Below are 12,432 nucleotides of genomic sequence, written 5' to 3'. Positions count from 1 at the left end.
AAGTTCACAACAAGCTGTATACTTGTGTCTTTCACTTCCCCTGACAAGTGCAACAAGAGAATTTATTTATATAAACACAAACCCGACTGCGGACAGAATATTGCTACTGAAGAGATGCACACAACTTGAAGTAAAATCTAAACAACACAGACATCTTCTTTGATGACATTATCCACAAAATGTACAAATAGAGATGAAAGCTTACATCACATTTGCCTGGCCGAGTATGCAGGCAACTACACAGTGAAGCAAGGGCGCACCCAAAAAAGGAAAATCCAAAGAATAATATGGTTCAATAACTACAACAAAATCCTGCATTAAAATGACCCAAAAACTTCCTCTCACAGGCATAAATCAGATTGGTTACCCCTGTTATCTTTCTAGTCCATAGGTCATAACCAAACCCCTTGAATTTGTATGACTCTTCAGTTTAGTTTTTGGCACTGTGCACGGAAAAAATCGGTGAGCCTGAGTCCTTTCCCCCATCCATTTTCATCTTGACCTCCAGCGATGCCAACTAGCCATGGAAGTTTCAAACAAATGTCACTTGCATTTACTTTGAAACTGAAGTCTTGCTGGAATTTGACATTGCCTAGACAGGCTTGTGCATTTGAGAAGTTGTCACCCTACCTCTTCTATGATAGAGTCGAAGTCCCACAAAATGTCATCCTCAAATACCTGCAATCTTCATCATTCCAAGAAGGATTAATCGCCACTCATGAATTTTTATCCGTGTGCTTTGCTTAATGAACATTGTTCCAATTATAAAACTGCAAATTAATAAAATGAACAATTTTAAATTAACCTCAGAAGCTGGAGAAATAAGGGATGTCAGTGGACTAAGATCTATTCCTCCTTCCTGCAAAATTATCAATTATGTGAGAGAAGCAAATCTTTTGTAGCAGCTAGGCTTTAGAGACAAACAACAGATAACTGATTGTGGGTAAACAATCAATTAAAGACAGACTGATTGTAGATAAACACATGACACTTCGCCCTTGAAGTATGAGGAAATGGCTCTGTTTTCGTTACATAACTTCATTACAAAGTACTTATTCTTACATCTGCAGTCATCCCAAATGGAAACGCTTGGGCCTGACACTCTCTAAGCAATGCAGAAAACGGAGTATGCACAGTGGATCTTTGTGCATATGTGAACATCTACATAGCACCTTTTGCATCATCATGCAATTCTTAGTTAGAGAAGGAAATGCTGATCGGAACTACAACTTACAAAAATATAAGGGAGTGATAAAGGCTTTTCTTTTTGCAATTCTTCAATAGTTGGAAGGCTGCACAGATCTTTTCTTTGCTGCAAACTGCCCTGTGAAATGACTTTCCCTTGTTTTTTTGGTTTGCTTTCTCAATTGTCATCTATCCCCTTTATTTTTCACTATTTAAAGGAAAACAATCATCTTATGAGAAATTCAAATCAGAAAATTGCCTCGTGGGGAACAGGAGTGTGTTGATCTTCTAGCCCAGGCATATCTTTGTTCCCTGTGACATTGTTAAAAAAACTAAAATGGATTAGAAACCTAAACGTAGTGCCAGCATGACATCATGACTGAAAAATGATGATGCATCTGATTTTCTGAGAAATTTACACGCCTAAAACATCCTTCACATAGACCGTGAAACAGACAGTTACCTTATCACATATTGAAGAGACAGACCAGAAAATTAAGGCTAACCTTTTTTTCCTGGTATGGTGAATTTTGTTGTTGGCTGCACTAGTCTGCTTCAATATCTCGAGGATGGGGGATTTCTTAGCAATTCTCCAGCAAATATGTTTGTCATTAAATATCATTACTTATGAAATTATTTACCAACTCCACCTTAGGTGAAAACAGGAAACAAATATCACAATGGAACATGCAAAACATTCCATTTCACGCTTGCTCATTGTCTCAAAAAGATAAAGTCAGTAATAAAGACAAAACTGCCTGCTGACATCCTTGCAGTCACTTATTGTCACGCTTGCTCATTGTCTCAAAAAGATAAAGTCAGTGATAAAGACAAAACTGCCTACTGACTCAAAGAAGACATCCTTGCAGTCACTTATTTCCTTCCTCTAGACATTCAGCATGACAAAACCTCCTCCAACCAGATAAAAACCGTTTTCCCAAGAACTATCTCACATTAACTTCATTATTAACATTGCTTTGCCGTAGATCCGTTCACTTACTTCACCAGCAAATGTAGACCGCAAAATTGTTTGTGATTTTTTCTAGCATTCATTTAGCATTATCCAGTACAGTAATTGTCGATTTCGAAACACTTCCTGCATTTCCTGCCAAAAGTGCCTAGAGAGTAGACACAGATTGCCTCGATATCAGTGAGGCTGCTGTCATCAAAGCATGCAATTTCATTGACTACCCAGATAGCATCATGCCGTTGATGGATTTGTGGTAATTCCACAATGAAGACTCTCCCATTCACTTCAAGGGATATCTAGAGAATGCAACAACTCTCCAGTCTTTAGGCGTTCTGCCTTATTCACTTGACATTGTAGTAATCTTGGCCTTCATCTTAGGCCAATAAAATGTCCGTTTTACTAAGTCACACGTTCGTTGAATTCCCGGATGACTACTCGCAGTTGAAGTGTCATGACATTGATATAAGCTCGTCCTCCTAACCTCGGTGTCATTAGGAACACTTCTATTTCAGAGCAGCAAACCATTCCGAATGTAGAACTGGCCACACCACCTGAACAAATGTTATAATCCTAGAGTCTTGGTCTATTTGTCTGGAGATCCCTGTCTGGACCTGCTGCCAATACTGACCAAAATGATTGTTGTTCCTACATATCTGTCTCACGAAATCATAAAGGTCAGCTCCAACCTCAGTAAAAGTCAAAGAGTTTACCTCACCAATGTGACTCAAAGCATCAGCAATCTTATCCAAGCTACCCTTCCACTGCATTAACTCAACCAACCTTGCCTTCATTCCCCTCAACTCAGGTCCATCACAGATGTATTTGGCAGACTCGTGGTCTGTCAATATAACAAACTAGGATCCATAAAGATAATGTCTCCAAGTTTTCCATAGTTGGCCATCGAATCGGAGTATCATCTAGCCTTTTACTCTCAAAAGCTATGGTCGGTCCTCCGAGAACAAAGCCGCACCTACCCCAAAATTATTAGCATAAGATTCTACCATAAATGGTCGGCTAGGATCCAGCAAAGCCAATACATAACGTCTTCCTAAGCTATGCGTATTTGGTGATAACCAGTAGGACGGACAATCTTCACAAAATAGGCAGCTCCTTGCAGCCTATCAATAAAATCATCCGCTCTAGGAATGGGATATTGATGGTGTATGCACATCCTCCAACTTTTGTCCTTACTTGTGCTCTTATAGCACCGGTGCATCCCAAGGAGATTTACTTTTCCTAATATGCCCCATGTGAAGGTATTCTGACAACTGTCGAGCTACCTCATCTTCTTCCATTTGACTCATCCTGTAAGCATTCTATAAATAATTCTATCAGAACCATGCAGTATTAGGAGTGCAGGGTCTTTCATAGATTAGGCCCTTTGTTCAAGAATGCAAGTCCTAAAAGCAACCCAAAATCAATCTCTGATTTTGGAAAGCTTTCCTAGACGCTTCCAAAAACAAGCTTTTCTAGCTTTCTAGACCCACAGCCTAGTTTAGGTCCTACAAAAAAAAATCAGCCTGAACAGGGAGCAATCACGATCAGTTGCAGCTTCCTGAAAGGTGTGCTGGCCAGCAAATTCACATGACAGCACCTTACCAGCGAATCACTATTACTTACCCGATGGCAGCCCAGCAGTAAACTTTCCTACACCACCAGCGATCAGTTGGCACACATGTCAGCAACACCTGCGCACCTAAGAACAACTAATTCACAGCTATCCAGGTGTTACTCCAGCACCCAGCAATTAATCTAGGTGGGTTTCTGCTTCAGCAATCATGGTAATAACCTGTCTCACTAGACAACCCCCCACATGGCCATGCGAGCTGGTTCCAGCCAGCTGCTGCCCTTCAAAAGGTCTTCTAGTTCAGTGATCTATTACATCCATGATTCACTCTGATAACAAACAGACCAGCTACCTCAAATCCAACTACTTCAACTGGCTCCATGAATACCTCGACACATGACAGCAACCCGCAAAAGCACCTTCAATAGATGAAACACATATCTGGCACCTCGCACTTGCATACTTTGCAACAATTCTTTGTGTTTGGGGCAGCTCTGATACCAACTATACAGTTCCCTATAGGATCTAACACAGTCCAAAACAGAAATCAGCAAAATAAAAAAGATAGTACTCACCTCCTAGCGCCCCCCAAGCATGTGCTCCCACATGCCCATCCCTATAACTCTGGCATCCCATAGTACCGCAACCCATTCTAGAGGAGCCTCGCACATCATCTCGTGATCTGATGTAGATGGCAGGAGGCTAGGCTCATGATCTAGACCAGACCATCCAGTGGAATTAGCCAATTGGCCCTTTCCTGTTGCCTTCTAGGTACCTAACACCCTTATTGACCCTCTACCATATGTCTCTTCTTAAAAAATTTCTCATGCTTTGGTTGAGCTCATTTTCGAGCCTCCCCTCATAATGTATCACTGGACTGGTCCTTTGTTTTATAGATTACCAAACCTTTGTAGTTTGTTTTTGTGACATAATATTATGAAACTGTTTTCTTAAAGCTGCAACTCTAGGCAATGTCTTGAGTTATCATGAATATTGCCATTATCTGGAGATTCATATCCCAGCAGCCACACCAAAAGTGTTAGTTGCCTCACACACAAATGCCAAGCCCACTAGTCAATAGCTATCAAATGGCCAACTACCAAAGACTAAAAAGTGGTATATGGAGCAAGCCAACTTGCCAATAAAAAATTAAACAAACCTCGGCCAGCTAATGCAAAGTCAATGGCCAATGCTTGCTGCTGACAGCTAAATACTGTCACTTAGCCTAGTAGCTGACTTACAAAAAAGCAAGCCGACCCAATGAACTAGCAAACAAAGAAGCTTCCATGGCAATTTCACTCATATGTTAAGAAGGGGAACGTGGACACCTCATTCTGCATAGACAATAATCCTCAAAGCTAACTGCACCAAATTATGAATCAGACCGAATGACGATTGTATTCATGTAAAATGTAGATTAGCATGCAGACAGCAAGAATTCAAGATGGATTGCATGCATAACTACATGACCTCCTGATGTATTCATGCTTTGAAAAAGGCCGACTATACCTGAACACCATCCCATTAGGAAAATCTTTGCTCAGCTATATAGGTAACCTTAGAGAAAAATCAAGAACCACCCTTAGTAAAAAAGCTACTGCTCAGTATGAGAAGAGCATCAAGCCCCAGGCACAAGGCTTAAAATGAGACTTTAAGATCCAAGTTTCCATCTTTACCCCAATGAACATGTTAATAGTATTGACAAGGATGATGATGATCCTTAAACAAAACAAAGCCTGTGTCATGTTTCTTAGCAAAGACCTACTGAATTTGCAATGTCAATGGTAAGGCCATCCTTGACTAGAGATTTATAGAGTGTTTTGCATCTAAGCAGGTATAAACACAAGCTATCCTATTGTCACATCACAAAGTCAATGCAAATTTGGAATGCAATATACTGAGAACTACAAAGTATTGAATGGTCTATCAATTACCTGTTCTATAATGTCAACAATGAAGGGAGACCTTTCAACGTCAAGTAAAAATGTGAACCTCAAGAATTGTTTTAATATTATGCAAGATGTTGCCAAAGTTGCCCAAAGCATGGACAAACAATCCAATCAGTTAGTTTATTCTTAGCCTTTGGCACCCTATAGTGCAAAGATTACTCTAGTCTTGGTTGTTGAGCTAAGAGACGACTTGTACCTAATTGGAATGATCCCCGGTAGAAGATCATCCATCAATGCTATGATATCCCATGTGTGGGACATACAGGTGTTTGAAAGACATGACAGCTCGTAAAGTGTGAGTTCTTTTGGCCAAAGATGAAAAAGCATATCCATGAATATGTCACATGATGTTCTTCGTGTCTGGTTAGTAAGGCGGATGGGTGAAGGCACTTGGCCTTTTATAACCATTGGAAATACTATTAGGTAGATGGGAAAGCACTTCCATGTACTTTACAACTGATTTGCCACAGACACAAGGAGGGTATGATTCTATCCTTATGGTGGTTGACTGTCTTACCAAGAAAGGTCACTTTATTCACACTAGAGAGTCATTAACTGCCTTGCAAGTAGCGAATTTGTTTTCTAAGTAACGTGTTTCATCTACATGAACTACCACAAGGTTGCAAGGTGCATCCAGTGTTTCACGTGTCTTTGCTAAAATGATTTTTGCAAACAATTGATTCATTAATTGATGGAATTGTTATGTTACATGAACTAGACGAAGCACGCAAGCCAGCAAGAATCCTAGACCACGTAGAAATTACTGTTTGAAACTAGAAGATACTTTTCGTGCTGATTTCTTGGAATGGTCTTCCTCTATCTGAGGCTACCTAGAAATCTGTTTTATTCGATATAGATTTCATCATCGAGGATGTTGCTGCTTGAAGAGGGAAGGAATATTACATCCTAGTATGACCTCGGATGGGCTGGTGATAGAAAGTCCTTAGAGACACCAATGGTAATGTATTATAAATAGTTAATTGCTGTGTTGTGTTATAAGGATTGGTCAACGACTTAGTGATTGAGATCTTTGATGATCAGGATATAAGAGGACTAGGAGGCTCTGAGGCTCCCATGCACATTAGTGTTAAGAAGGTCACCTCCCCATTTGTAAGCCCCCATATGAGGAGAGCATGGGGGGGGTGAACCTAGGGTTTGAGGGAGTGCCACACGGGCAGCATCCTGGCTGCCATGTGGGTGCTAGTCAGACAACAAAGAGTGAATTACCTGGAGACATCAGTATGGCTGCGTCAGAAGACACCTTTGTGAAAGGGAGATGGCAGGGACAGGATGTCTTGGATCTGCCCTGGCAGAAAGGATCTGATGAGGAGCATGATTGTGTGGTGATCCAGAAGAAGAGGCGCTTGCATGACAGGGTCCTTGGCAAGGTATATGAGCAGGTCTATGGCCTGCAAGCAGGGCTGGCAGGGTAAGCAGTCCTAAGGGGCTGGGCCCTGCATGGAACAAAGGACCAGCAAATGGCCCTAAATAGGGCTGGATAGGCAGCCAACCAGCCAACCAACTGGTCAGTTGGTTAGGGCTGCTACAAACCAGCCAGTCGGCCAAATTAGGGCTGGCTGGTCGGTTGGTTCAAGGGGGCCTTGAGCATTATAAAAGGAGAGGACCTGGGCCTCATCTCATATCCAACATTCAGCCAGAGCAGGAGCAGACAAGAGCAGCTAGAAGCCACTCCCTTGGACCTCACACTAGGGGTGAAGGAGAGTGGAAGGTGAGCTGTAGACTGAGGTCCCTAGAGGCTGGACCTTGGCTGTCTTCTAGGGCAGCAAGGTGTTGTGATCATCACATCATTTGGAGCAGCAGAGCCTCAGCAGACTGGAGCAGCAGATCAGTACCTATAGGGCCTACATCCAGGAGGTGTATAGGAGGCTGAAGAGCTGCAGACAAGCTGAGTCAGGGCTGCAGACCTAGGCTGACATCCAGGGCAGCAAGGTGTAGAGATCAAGTCTGGACAAAAAGCTTACAGACACTCAAGGTGGAGCACACGGGCTCGAGTCTAGAGATAGCCAGCAGATAGGAGAAGTACCTTGTGGTAAGATCAGAGGACCACATCATTGGTGGGACTCTGGATCTATCCCTTTTGTATTGTGTCCTTAGCTTTGGACGGAAATATATTATTTTGGTGGTTTCTCTATCTGGTTGGTTCATTGTCTATTGATGAGTCTGAGAGGGGGAGAGTAGTGGAAGAGAGCAAGAGAGTGAGAGTGAGAGAGAGAGTGACACTCTAGTGCGGGTGTGAAGAATAATGAGCCACACCACAAACTCACTTATGTTTTATTAGGATTAGGTTTACCCTATGACTGTCTTAAGACAGTCATAGGTGTCCTATCTTTTAATGAAGGGTTGGCAATGTGCCTTTACCCCAACAACCTCCCACCTAAAGGCCAATGTGCCTAAAGGGGAGAAAAGAATAAAAATTACAGCAATATACAGTTACTGTATACAAGACCATAAAGTAAGAATGGTCTCATCCTAATCCCATGATGTGGCGGCAATGTGCAAACCGCTCTGTAGGCAAGCTCTTAGTGAGCAAATCTGCAGGATTATCATCAGTATGCACTTTCACAAGCTCAAGTCGCTTGTCTTCTAGTACCTCCTTGATGAAATGATATTTCACTTCTATGTGCTTGGTCTTCTGATGAAAGACCGGATTCTTTGCCAACATGATAGCACTCTGACTATCACAATGCAAAACTGGCATATCTCCTGTAATGCCCAAATCTCCCACCAGCCGAGTAAGCCATATTGCTTCCTTGCAAGCCTCAGTGGCTGCAACATATTCAGCTTCTGTGGTTGACAGTGCAACGCATTTCAACAACCGAGACACCCATGATATAGCACCTCCTGCAAATGTGAAAATATAACCGGTAGTAGACTTCCGGTTATCTGCATTCCCTGCATAGTCTGAATCTGTAAAACCATGCACCAATGCATCCTGCCTACCATAGCATATGCACAAGTCTTTGGTACCTTTGAGATACCTCAAGACACCTTTCACTGCTTCCCAATGCCGCTTGCCTGGATTTGCCATATACCTGCTGATGACTCCCACCGCAAAAGCAATATCCGGACGAGTGGCAACCATGGCATACATCAGAGATCCAACTGCAGATGCATACGGAACCTTGGCCATTTCAGCCTTATCATCATCTGATCTGGGGCTGTCCTTACTGCTGAGTTTTAAATGTGGAGGCAACGGGGTACTAATAGACTTCCCCCCCTCCATTTTAAACCTCTGCAGTACTTTGTCAATGTACTCTTTCTGTGACAGAAACAAAAGTCCCTTGGACCTGTCACGAGTAATACGCATGCCAAGAATATGATTTGCATCACCCAAGTCTTTCATGTCAAAAGACTTATGCAGTTGTTTCTTCAAAGCACTAATCTCATGCTGAGATTTACTGGCAATAAGCATGTCATCCACATATAGAATGAGTAGCATCAAACTGCCATCCTTTGCCCGTTTGGTGTATAAGCAATGATTGGTCTCACACCGATGATACCCTTGGGACTGCATGAAGGCATCAAACTTCTTGTACCATTCCCTTGGCGCCTGCTTGAGTCCATACAAGCTCCTCTTGAGCTTACACACAAGCTGTTCTTTCCCTTTAACAGCATATCCCTCTGGCTGACTCATATAGATCTCATCATGAAGATCTCCGTGAAGAAAAGCTGTCTTCACATCCATCTGACATAAATCCATGTCGTCATGAGCAACAAGAGCTAACACTGCTCTCAAAGTAGTCATCTTGACTACAGGGGAAAAAATCTTATCAAAATCAATGCCCTTTTCCTGCTTAAATCCCTTGGCAACCAATCTGGCCTTATACCGAGGTAAAGCATTTGAATCCACTTTGACTTTGTAAACCCACTTGCATGGCAAAACCTTTCTGCCTGCAGGTAGCTGCACCAAGTCCCATGTATCATTCTGAAGTAGGGAGTCCATTTCTGACTGCATGGCTTTCTCCCACTTCTTTTTCTCTGTTCTTCCCATAGCTTCCTTGAAGCTGGAAGGCTCACCACAATCTGTCAGCATGATAAAATCAGCCACATTATTGGCTCCTGGAACAAACCTGGCAGGAGGCCGTTGTGCACGGGTGCTCCTCCTAACAAAATGTTCCGGATTAGGCTGCTGTCCAGCCTGTTCTTCATGCATGACGGGTGGCTGTACCACCATATCTGGCTGTACTACAGCCCCATCTGTTGGCACATCCAGTGGTGCATCATTGGCAAAATTATCTCGCTGATTTTCAGCCTGTATACCCTCTTGAACAGGGTGATCTGCAGCAGCCTGCTGCTGCATATAAATGGGCATTCTTTGCTGTCCATCATCATCATAAATAACCCTCCTGTATTCCACAGGTTGCACGGGTTCCTTGTGTACACTATCTTCTTTAAAGATGACATCATTGCTGCGTATAATCTTCTGTTTAACGGGATCCCATAACCTGTACCCCATTTCACCTTCGTCACCATAACCCATAAAGATGCATCTGATAGACTTTGGATCCAGTTTGGTGCGTAGATCTTTGCGTACATGAGCAAAGCACTCGCAGCCAAATACACGTAAGTGCTTATATGAGGGTGGCTTGCCAGACCACACCTCCTCTGGCACTTTCAACTCCAAAGCCTTATTTGGTGACCTGTTAATAATGTGAGCTGCTGTTTGCACGGCTTCTGCCCAAAAGCCATGGGGTAATGCAGCATAAGACAACATACATCGAACCTTCTCCTGAATAGTTCGATTCATCCGCTCACTTGCACCATTTTGAGATGCATTATGAGGGGCTGTGAGTTCCTGTTTGATGCCCTTAGCTTGGCAAAACTGCACAAAAGCATATGACACATACTCACCCCCATTATCGGATCTGAGGCATTTCAGCCTACGACCTGTCCGATTCTCAACCTGAGCGACAAACTTCTTGAAAGCATCTAAGGCATCTCCCTTATGCTTCAAGAAATAGACCCACACCTTACGTGTGGCATCATCAATGAAAATAATAAAATATTTTGCACCCCCTAGTGATAACTGTGGCATCTCACACAAATCAGTGTGCACTAGATCAAGTGGTGCTCTATTCTGAGGAGTTCTCCTCTTATGAGGAGTGACAGAGTGCTTGCCAAAAATACAATGATCACAAGTAGGCAAATCTGAGAAAGAGAGAGGCGGCAGATAACCCAAACATGACAGTTCTTGCATTCCTTTAACAGACATGTGTCCCAACCGGCTATGCCACAATGAAACCTTTGGCAGCTCGGTTATGGCAACAACATGATTACCCACACTGGAAACATAAAGAGGGTACAAGGTATCACTTTTAGAACCCTCAGCCACTACAGTCTGGCCATCAGTAATCACCCATTTGGAATCCCCAAATGTGGTGTGGTAACCACTGTCATCCAATAAGCCAGTGCTAATCAGATTTTTCTTGATTTGCGGCACATGGCGAACACCATCAAGCATAAATGACTGTCCATCAGGAAATACTATCTGTATACTGCCAATCCCTGCAATCTGACATGCATAGTTGTTCCCAAGATGAACAACTCCATGAGTACCTGTGTAGGAAGTAAACCACTCCCTATGAGGAGTAACATGAAAAGAGGCACCTGAATCCAAGAGCCAGGTGTGCATGTCATGGCCATCAATAACCAAAGCATGTGCTATTACAACAGAAGAGCATAAAACATCATGTATGTCACTGTCACTGTCCTCTGCTGCAACATTCACTGCATCCAAGTCATCTGCCTTGGCCTTGCCTTTGCCTTTGCTTGCATTTCCTGCATCCTTTGTTTCAGCCTTCTTGGCTTTCTGATCCCGTATGAACTTGAAGCACTTCGACTTCACATGTCCCTTCTTGCCACAATAAAAGCATTCAATGTCCTTTTTGCCACGGGACTGACTACGGGATTTGGACTTACTAGCAGATCTCCCCTTCTGCTGAGTCCTGCCTCTGTCCTGTACCTGCAAAGCATTTGAAGACTTGCTGCCCGCATTATTCTTCCTGCTCATCTCCTCCATAAGGAGAGAGCTCTCTACATCAGCATAAATAAGAGTGGCATTCGAGTTTGACAGGGTGGTCTTGAAAGTGTCCCAACTCTCGGGGAGGGTACACAGCAAGAAAGTAGCCTTGAACTCCTCATCAAGGTTCAACCCCTGTGCAATCAGCTGTGTAAAGATAGCATTGAACTCACTCAAATGTGAGGTCATAGCTGTACCTTCCTTCATGCGAAGATCGACCAGCTTCTTCAGCCAATAAACCTTACTGGCTGAGCTCTTTTGGGCATACAATTCTTCTAGTCTTTGCCATAGACCATAAGAGGTCTTTTCAGCCTGTACATTGAACACAAGAGTGTCTGAAATAGTGAGCATGATAGCTGCCCTCACGGACAAATCACGCTCTTCCCAGTCATCAGCTGCCATATCAGATGGCTTGACACCCTTCACCCTTATGGGCTTAGCAATCTTCTTTAACAGAAGTACATTCAAGCACTGTTCTGCCCATAATGCATAGTTGTGTGCTCCTTCCAGTTTCTTTATGTTCAGAATTGAAGAATCACCTCCCCCTGATGCCATATCAGATGAGGAAAGTACCTGACTCCCTGGAAGTAAAAAGACTGAATAAAAATTCTGATTTCTCAGAAAAAACCTGCTCTATTCAAGAGCCAGAAGCACTTTCAATGGTGCTGTTTTTACTGTCAGTAAAATCTGCAGCAAAACAATAAATGACCCTGCAAATACT

General features: G+C 42.9%; 1 protein-coding gene across 1 annotated transcript in view; it reads right to left on the bottom strand.

The window, feature by feature from the left end:
• Positions 1 to 263: 263 nt before the first annotated feature.
• LOC147883277 (uncharacterized) overlaps positions 264 to 12,432 on the bottom strand; it is a 67,339-nt gene continuing 55,170 nt past the window's right edge. The window contains exons 3-7 of the mRNA XM_087399882.1: positions 1,692 to 1,735; positions 1,445 to 1,497; positions 806 to 859; positions 631 to 678; positions 264 to 517 (exon numbers count right to left, since the gene is read on the bottom strand). Coding sequence (XP_087256008.1) covers positions 431 to 517; positions 631 to 678; positions 806 to 859; positions 1,445 to 1,497; positions 1,692 to 1,735 — 286 coding nt within the window. The 3' untranslated portion in view covers positions 264 to 430. The remainder of the gene's footprint in view (positions 518 to 630; positions 679 to 805; positions 860 to 1,444; positions 1,498 to 1,691; positions 1,736 to 12,432) is intronic.

Source organism: Dipteris shenzhenensis, chromosome 28 (genome assembly GCF_047967505.1).
Source record: "Dipteris shenzhenensis isolate YYH24624 ecotype China chromosome 28, Dip_SZ_1.0, whole genome shotgun sequence".
In the NCBI taxonomy this organism is placed as follows: Eukaryota; Viridiplantae; Streptophyta; class Polypodiopsida; order Gleicheniales; family Dipteridaceae; genus Dipteris; species Dipteris shenzhenensis.
Note: the sequence above shows the minus strand (reverse complement) of the source record. Positions and strands in the feature narration are given on the sequence as shown.